Below are 8890 nucleotides of genomic sequence, written 5' to 3'. Positions count from 1 at the left end.
TTGTTTTTAAAAAAGCAATTATATCACTTGATTTTCTGTAACTTTATGATGACAAAGAAATAATATGAAGGACCTTGATGTAGGTTGATCTAATTAGTATAAAGATGGTTTTCTTGATTTTCTTAATTTTAGAGTTTATAAAAAAATATTTAATATACATCTTAAACTAGAACTTTTGATATAAGCTTTCAATTGACCTTTAAACAAAAAGAATTTGTAATAAATCTATTATAAACCTTGTAACAAATTTAGTAAATTCCAAACAAATAAATTAATTACTCAAAGAAATATTTCATGAATTGGTGTGAAAAACCTTAGAAAATTAGAATAGGACTTTGGATGAAATAATGTATGAATTTTCCACATGAAAATATCAATTATTGGTGTAAACCCCGTACTAAACCATTTAATTTTTAATTGAAAATGATGAAAATCCTTAAAACCTTTGTTATGATCAAGAATGAAAATTTTAAATAAGTTATATTAAATCTACATGAAATAAATAAAAGTTCGGTGCATGAAAAAATTATCAATGATAAAGGTTTTTACTAAATTACATCCAAATAAATAAAGGTGGCATTTTGATAAAAAATAAAATAAAATAAAATGTTCCCCCTTCCATTTGAAGTCGAACATAGGCTTGGAAGCCATTTTTGGCTTGTAAAACTTTCAAATTCCTTCTTTTGTTTTTCATTTTTTTCATAGTCAAAGTTATAAAAATGAAGTCAGGTGCATGTAACTTCTATTCAAATTATCAAGTAAAATACTAACTCTAGTGATAGAGAGAGAGAGAGTTTAAAAGTTGGGAGAATAGAGAGAGAAAATGACATTTATTGAAGGAGGAAGAAAATTTATGAATAAATTTGTGTTGAAATTTCTTAAATTGAATTCATTTAGTGTGGGTAAGATGATTTTTATGGTTAATTGTTTGGTTTTGTTTATTTTGAGATGAGAGGGATGAAAATCTCTAAAATTCAATTATAGGGTTTGTGGAGTTTTTCTTTTGAAAGATTGTTATAATAAATTTTTTATTTATTCAGTATAAAAATAATTAGAATGACAACAAATTAAAAAAATATTTTGGGTTTTTGACCCTAGTAGTGGTTTGCCATGTGTGAAGGTTTTGAGGGGATTTGAAAATTTATCTTTAATAGTGAAATAATGTGCAACTAATCTTGTGTGAATTTAAATGGGTTGATTGAGGAAGAATTTTGGTAATTACATGAAATTCATGTTTGTGAGAATGATAATAAGAATGGGTAATGTTATAAAGTTTTGTGTTAAAATGATAAGTTGACTAAAATTGGTTTAAATGTTGTTGAAAATGTTATGAATTGAAAAATTAAATAAAAAGAATTGTGGTGAATGTTAGATCATGACAAATTTAGGGGTTGTCTTGAATAGGAATATTTAGAAGAGAGATACTAAAATTTAAAAAGAAGTTATGTTAAATAAAATGTTAGGATACAAATTTAAATATGTTGGATTTTGTGTGTGTGTGTGTGTAAAATTTAGCTTGAATAAATCAAAATGATGGAGAAAAAAAAAATTCCATGACAATGAGGATTCAAATTGAATAAATCAAAATGATGGAGAAAAAAAAATTTCCATGACAATGAGGATTCGAATTAAAAACATGTTATGTATATGTTTTAATGAGTTTAAGTTGAAAGGAGAAAAATGGATGGAAAAGTCTAAGTGATGATATTAAATATTAGGTTAAGTAAATAAAAAAAATAAATTCCAATGGAAAATTGTGACCATACAAGTTTGGAGAATAAAATTTTCATGTCAAGTTAAATTGGTTATGTTGGCTAAATCATTAGTTTATTAAGGTTGAAATTGTTCCATTATAACTTAAATTAAAAAAAGAAAGATTAAGGTGGTTTAGTCATGTTTTCATTAAGTTTTGGAAATTGTGATCTTTTATAAATTTTGACATTAAAAAAATATGTTTTATACATTGTGAGATTTATGATGTATTGAGTTTTAAATTTTAATATTTGTAAGTATAAAATGTTTATGTATAAACAAAACTTACTAGTATAAATATAAATTCATGAGTTGAGTTAGTAGTATACTAAAAAGATATGTTTTTTAGAAATTAGAAAAAATATACAAAGATATATCTTTAATAAAGAAAACTTGTTTCATAAGAGGATCAGTTATCTATCAGCTTACCTTTATAATTCATGTTAATAATTTTCATATAATGCATGTATGTGTAATCAATTAGTATGACTCTAAAAGTAATTGAATATTGAAGTAAGTTGTTTGGATGTTGACTTAATTAATTATTTGGTCATTAAAGTTAGCTTTTTGAATAATAATTTAATTAATTATTTAGATGATAAAGTCCGTTATTTGAAAATAAATTTAATTAATTAATTAGAGATTAAAATTAGTTGTGTGGATAATAACTTAATTTCATAATTAGAGATTAAATTTAGTCATTTTGACATACACTTGAGAAATTAAATATTAATGTTGGTCATTTGAACATGGACTTGATTGATTAAATAACAAAGTAGGATATTTGGATGATAACTAAATTAAATGAATAATTAAATCGGTTGTTTAGATAGAGATTAATGTAAATGTGAGAAGTTAGATGAATATAATGATTGAGATTATATTATATTAATACCAATTATAATTTTTTTACAAAGGATAATCATAATAAATAACAAACAATATGGAAACAATATGTATTTAATATTTATTGTTTTGCAATTTAAATTGCGGGTCCATCCTAACCATCAAGACAACACTAGTTTCATTACTAGTTGTTATATAATTTTATCCAAGTATATATTATATGTATATAAACAAGTTAGATAATTTTTCCATGTATATAGTTCATGGTGTAAAAACTCATATAAGTATTTTGATGTATTTTTAATCATGATAACAAATTATATGTCATGAATTAAATAATCTGAATATTATAAAATTGTTATAAATGGTTCAAAACTATGTTGTACAATCTCTTAATGGATAAAAAATCTAAATTAACCAGTGTTAGGTATAAAACTACCTATAATATGATGAATAATTATGTTTTATTGATGAGCCTAAAAACCATTTTGTGTGAAATTGATTTAATACAGAAAATTAAGTGAAGAATGTTTTTAAATAGGATTTTATATAAAAAATACTTTGTTAAAATTTCACTGAAATGAGATAAACTCAATTAAATTAAATATTACATCAAAATATGTCAATATATGCGTTCATATATTTATAGGTGTTATGAACCATGATCAGAGGTTCTAATGATAAATATATTAAGAATACTTTATGATGAATTTTTATATACATGAAATATTTTTTTACAATGATATGAAATTATTGAAAAACTTGAAGTGTAACACCCATGATAAGATATTGTGATGCAAAATTTTTAGTTATTTTTAGTTATTTTTTTCTTTTTTTTTGTTACTTGGTATGACTGTTTTAATTTTCTCATAAGTGATAAGAAAGATCTAATTTATATGTTAATTTTTTAATAGACATTAAAATATTATTGCTTAAAATTTTTATATATATTGATTTCTAAATAATTCATGGTTTTACTGTAGAATCATATCATTTTTACTATTATATATTGAATATTAATGATGGTTTAATCACCTCATTTTTATCATATAATCTATGGTAATATAATTTTTTCCTGTTATCTTTGAGAGAGTAACCTAGTATAATTTTCACATTCAATGATTCTAGAAAAAAACAAATTAGTGCTAAGATTTTTTTAAAAAAAATTAGCTGGATTTTGAGTTTTTGGCTGATTAAAATGTGTTTTTTCTGTTGGAAAAAGAGTAATAAAGATTCATGAGATATTTTTTCATGTTTTTAAATGAAAAATAATTAAAATCTAGGTTTTTGAATCCAAAAACTTGGATTATAATTTTTCCAATCACTGAAATTGCTTTCACTTTAAAAAATAGCAAATAAATAGCGCATCATTTTCCTTGGCTAGGGATATTAGTTAGCGACGTGCTGCTCTGCTCGTAAAATTAAAAAAAAAATTCTCTTTAAAATATAAAAATCTACCATTTTAGCCTAGGTTTCTAAAAACCCATGCACACTAGGGTCTTGAAGGGTGTTATGATTGTATGTCTTGCTAATACATATTTAGCCAATCAATTGTTTTAATCATTTTTTTTTCACTGTTTGCATTTTGTATTTGAATACTTTTCAAATAATTTTATTTAAATGATGTTTAAATAATTATTTAAATATATTTTTAAATAATATTAGCATCTTTCATGGTCTTTTGATTATTATTTATGAATCTAACATGCATAGTTTTCTAAATGTAGATGAAATATATTTAAATTTTTTTATATGGTTCTTATTAAAATTGTTATTGTTAGTTTTTTAATATATTTGCATCAAAATGATAAATTATTTATTTTATAATTTTATTTAATTAACTTGCTTTTAAGATTATGATATGTTTTTGTTTAAAAATAAAACTTTTGATAAAAAATTATTTGTTAAAAAATAACACATTAATAAGAGAAAAAGTATTGATTAAATGGATATACTTATTTGTATCTCCATTTCAAATAAGTAGATTTCTTGGGATGTTGATTATTTTTTTTACTGTTTATATGCAATAAACAACATGGCTAATGAAAGTTATATTTTTTTGTTTAAAAATAAATTAATAAAAAAATTATACTAGCACTTATTTTTTTCTTCAATATTTAGATTTAATATGTATTTAGAATTTTATATTTATTGTCATATAATTAAATAAAAAAATTCAAAAACCTCTATTTATTGTCATATAATTAAATAAAAAAAATTCAAAAACCTTCCTGAATCGTGAGATTAAAAATCGTTATATGTATCTATCTTTTAATTTTTTAATTTTTTAATTTTATATTAATAAATATTTTAAAATTTTTTTTATTCATATAATTTATTACATACTCACAATAGCATTTTAATTTTAAATTAAAATTTTTCTTAATATAAAAAGATACCTTTGTAACACAAGGGTATTTTTATCTTAAAACACAAAATTAACGTGAAATCCAACTTTATTCGCAAGTCATGTTCTATTATTGAGCAATTCATGTTCTATTATTGAGCAATTTATCATTTAGGATATGGAGTGTGTTTATTTTTGTTAACGTAGCAGTCATAAAACAAGAAACCTTAATAAAAAAGAATAAAATTTGATTTTTTTCAAAAAAATGGAAAAAAATTAAAAGACAACATAAAATTCCTCATAGAGATAAATACTAAAATCTTATTTGTTTACCAAAAATAATTTATTTTAGAAAAGTGATTTATATGGAATGTGTATTTTTGTAAAGTAAATTTAAAAACAATTTTTGATATTTAATTATATTATAAAAAATAATTAAAAATAATATTTTTTTAATTTCTTTTGATGCACACACACTAGTCTCAAATTTCAGCTGCAGTTTGGGCGGACGGCAGGCACAGCTTTGAAATTCGAAATTTGAAAATTCGAAAAACTAACTGACGAGCGTTTGATGGGGGCAGTTGGGCTCCACGAACACGAAGCGCCTCGCCGGTCTTAGCCTTTGGTAGGTCCCCCCACCCACCCACCCACCCAATTGAAGACCGTTATTGTCTCTTTCTCTCCCTTTATTCCCTCCAATTCCATCTCAAAGTCGAATTCTTTTTTTTTTTTTTCCTTTTCTTTTAAATCTTATTTTATAATACTTTTATTAACTAATAACTTAATTTGCCTTGCCGCTGACAGATAAATCCTCTCTTTATCCGCCACGTGTCTAAAATAGCATCTGTTGAAAGAAATCGGTGAGTAGAAAGAGTTATAGGGCCAGATGTTTATCTGATTTGTTTTTTAATTTTTAATAGTTAAAAACCCATTACCAGTTAGCAATAATAATTTTTGTTATTAGAGTGGTGAAAAATAGGGTACTTTCCTAGTTTAAATTGACGAAGTCCATTCTTTGCGGACTGCCATATTTAGTTTGGAAGAAGGAAAGAGGGAAAACCCATCAGGACTCATTTCACAAGGAAGATCGCTTCAACAACATCAAGGAAATGGAGATTTTAGAGCAGCAGCCCGCTGTTGTTCTTCCAGGTAGCATACCTATAATCTCTGTGTTGTTCACTCGTACGCATGGCTTTTTTTTTTTTTTTTTTTATGTGGGTGTAATGGAAATCAGGAAAATCCAAGTTAAGGTATCCATTGAGATCTGCCTCCAAATCAATATCCAAGGAGGACAATGACAAGCCACAACTCCCCTCTGCTTCTTCCAAGAGGTGCGTGCTTCTTGTAGTTCTCTCTCTCGCATTTCACTGATGCTAATTGACTCTTAATCTTGCCCTGGGTTGTGTTTATTTTCTTCCAGGGACAGGGCTCCGTCAACTTTAAGTAAAAGTGTGGGTGTTCTTCAACTGTCTGGCGAGGACAAATCTGCGAGGCCACCTAGAAGAAGGCTATCTGTTCCTGCCAAGTCAGTGGCCGCTACTGCTCTGAAACCACCACCAGGGAACATCACCCCAATATCTGAGACTAGAGTCAAGAGATCTGCTACCAAAAATGACACCCCTCTTTCTAATGCTTCCATGGCTTCAACTCGAAAGAAATTCAACGCGATCGCTTTGGCTTCCTATTGGCTCTCACAAATTAAGATATCTGAATCTGTTGCTAAGCATTCAATTTCTCTTGCTTTCTTCAAACTTGCATTAGAAGCTGGATGTGAGGTATGGCTCTCTTTTTTTGTTGAGGTCTTGTATTCTCTGCCTTATTTTTTCCGTGCAATGAGCTAACATCGGATGCTCTTATATACGCAGCCGGTTCAAATTCAAAGGTTGAGGAATGAGCTGAAGTCGTATGTAGGTCGTCATGAACTCAGTGATTTTGGGGAATCGGTGAAAGAATTATTTGAGAGCTATAATATCTCAGACCATCAAGAACAGGTGCAGGTCTCGGAAACATGTTCTCATGTTCTGCCTGATGATGCAACTCGATCATCTGATGATGAAGTTCACAGCTCTCTTTCTATAACGGGGGGGACAAGGAAGCTGAGGCCCAGGTCCTTGAATGCTGATGCTCCTCAAGTTTCCACAGTGACACAATCAGCCAACAAGGAGACTTCTCAGAGGAAGAACACTACAGCAACCAATACCAGGGGGGGTTCTTTGAACAAGAATACTGAAAATTCAAGGACTGTTTCAGACACCGGGAGTCGTAGGGTACAGAAAAAACCCCAGAAGAGTAGTAAGGAAGAAACAACCAAGCGCAAGATCAAGAAGCAGGAAAAGAAATCTGCGGCCGAAGAAGGTAAGGAAGCCTACACATTGATTTCGTTTTGCAATGCCTGGGTTTATTTAACTTAAAATGCTTCAATGCATGTACAGGTGGTGGTCCAAGTAGCCCTACAGCTGCTGCGATTACACCTGAAGAGAACAAAGAAAACATGGTAAAGTGCTCATTGTACACAAACTGTGTTTTGCAGTGAATGCTTGAAGCTGTTCTATGATTTCTTTCCTAGTAGATGATTTCTATCTCTATTGACGGGTTTTTTGTTTTTCCTGTTACATTTTTAGGATGCTCCGCCACAGGAAGAGATCAGTCTGATGACTTAGGCCAACTAGGCAGACATGCCACAACAAATTGCTGAACCATTTCATTCTCATACTCTTTTTGGTGTTATCTTCGTTGCCTTTTAGTGGGTATTTTCCTTCGAATGTAAGAGCCCAAGAGGGGTTTAAGGTGAAGGTGTTTGTTTCAGTCTGGTGTGATGTTTGTTTCACTAGTCACCCAAGTGTTTGTTCAAAATGTGGATTTGTTCATGTTTGTAAAATTACCAGTGATACATATTTCATTTGATGAATTATTCAAATTTATTTCTTTAGAGTTAGTAGATATTACATACAGTTTTTGAGGGAGATTGATGGATGCTGCTAATTCTCCACGGAGGGAGTCCTTTATGTGTGTGCTCCGCTCTCATTCAGGTGTAATAGCTGCCAGCAATACGCGAAATGCATAAACAAAATTTTATTTTTCTACTCCTGCGACTGTTTATTAACATTCCTTCTATAGTAATTAGTCATCTTATCTGCGCGACAATATAAATAAATTAAAAGTTGATTTTTATTAAAAACAACGTAAGCATTGCGAACATGGTGGATGTTAAATCAAATTCATGTAAAATCATTTTAAAAACTTGTAAACAGATAAAATCATATTAATAATGTTTTAATTTGGTAAAATTGATAAACTCCTTTTAATTCTAGTTTTATGTTTTCATTGGGAAAATTGAATCTCTTCTGGATTCTCAAATGTAATCTTCTTCACGTATTAAAAAAGAAGGCCAAACAAAAAAACCATTCTCTCTCTCCATGTTAAAAACAATTCTTTTCCTTAAAACACATACCAGCTTACATTTTTTTTCAATCTCTCATAGGCTATTTACTAGATAATAATATAAATTATATTTTAAAATTTTATTAAACTTAAATTTTTAGATTAAATTAATTCTTTAATATAATATCAAAACAATATGAGATTTACATCCATTGATTTAATTGCTTCATCTGCTGGAAATTCTTCTCTCTCTCTTCAAATAATGTTTCATATGATAATCCATCAAGCTTTCTTCTACCAACTGTCTTTTCTCGTAAAATCAGATTCTTTCACTTCTTGTTTCTCAAAATTTTTTTCACTATATTGATGGATCTCTACCCGAGTTACCTGAACATATCCTTTTTGATTTTACTAGTATTCCTAATCCTAAACATGCTATTTGGAAATAAAAAGACCAATATTTACTTATACTCTTTCTTTCATCTCCCACCAAGGAAGTCATGATTGAAGTTTTTGGTCTCTTTACCTTTCATGCAGTATGGACTACATTTGAATCTATCTTCA

At 27.9% G+C, this 8890-nt stretch overlaps 1 protein-coding gene across 1 annotated transcript; it reads left to right on the top strand.

Annotated features, from left to right (window-relative positions):
• The first annotated feature begins 5898 nt into the window (after positions 1-5898).
• LOC105141595 (microtubule-associated futsch-like protein) lies at positions 5899-7883 on the top strand. Its single transcript, XM_011048858.1, has 6 exons — positions 5899-6094; positions 6180-6276; positions 6366-6720; positions 6811-7300; positions 7378-7439; positions 7567-7883. The coding sequence occupies exons 1-6, from the start codon at positions 6055-6057 to the stop codon at positions 7603-7605; spliced, it is 1083 nt and encodes a 360-aa protein (XP_011047160.1). The 5' UTR covers positions 5899-6054; the 3' UTR covers positions 7606-7883.
• Positions 7884-8890: the final 1007 nt, after the last annotated feature.

Source organism: Populus euphratica, unplaced genomic scaffold (assembly GCF_000495115.2).
Source record: "Populus euphratica unplaced genomic scaffold, PopEup_1.0 scaffold125.1, whole genome shotgun sequence".
Classification (NCBI taxonomy): Eukaryota; Viridiplantae; Streptophyta; class Magnoliopsida; order Malpighiales; family Salicaceae; genus Populus; species Populus euphratica.
Note: the sequence above shows the minus strand (reverse complement) of the source record. Positions and strands in the feature narration are given on the sequence as shown.

Coding starts and splice junctions, on each gene's coding strand:
- LOC105141595 (XM_011048858.1), top strand. CDS start 6,055: ATGGAGATTTTAGAGCAGCAGCCCGCTGTTGTTCTTCCAG. Junction 6,721..6,810: donor CATTAGAAGCTGGATGTGAG/GTATGGCTCTCT, acceptor TTATATACGCAG/CCGGTTCAAATTCAAAGGTT. Junction 7,301..7,377: donor GAAATCTGCGGCCGAAGAAG/GTAAGGAAGCCT, acceptor ATGCATGTACAG/GTGGTGGTCCAAGTAGCCCT.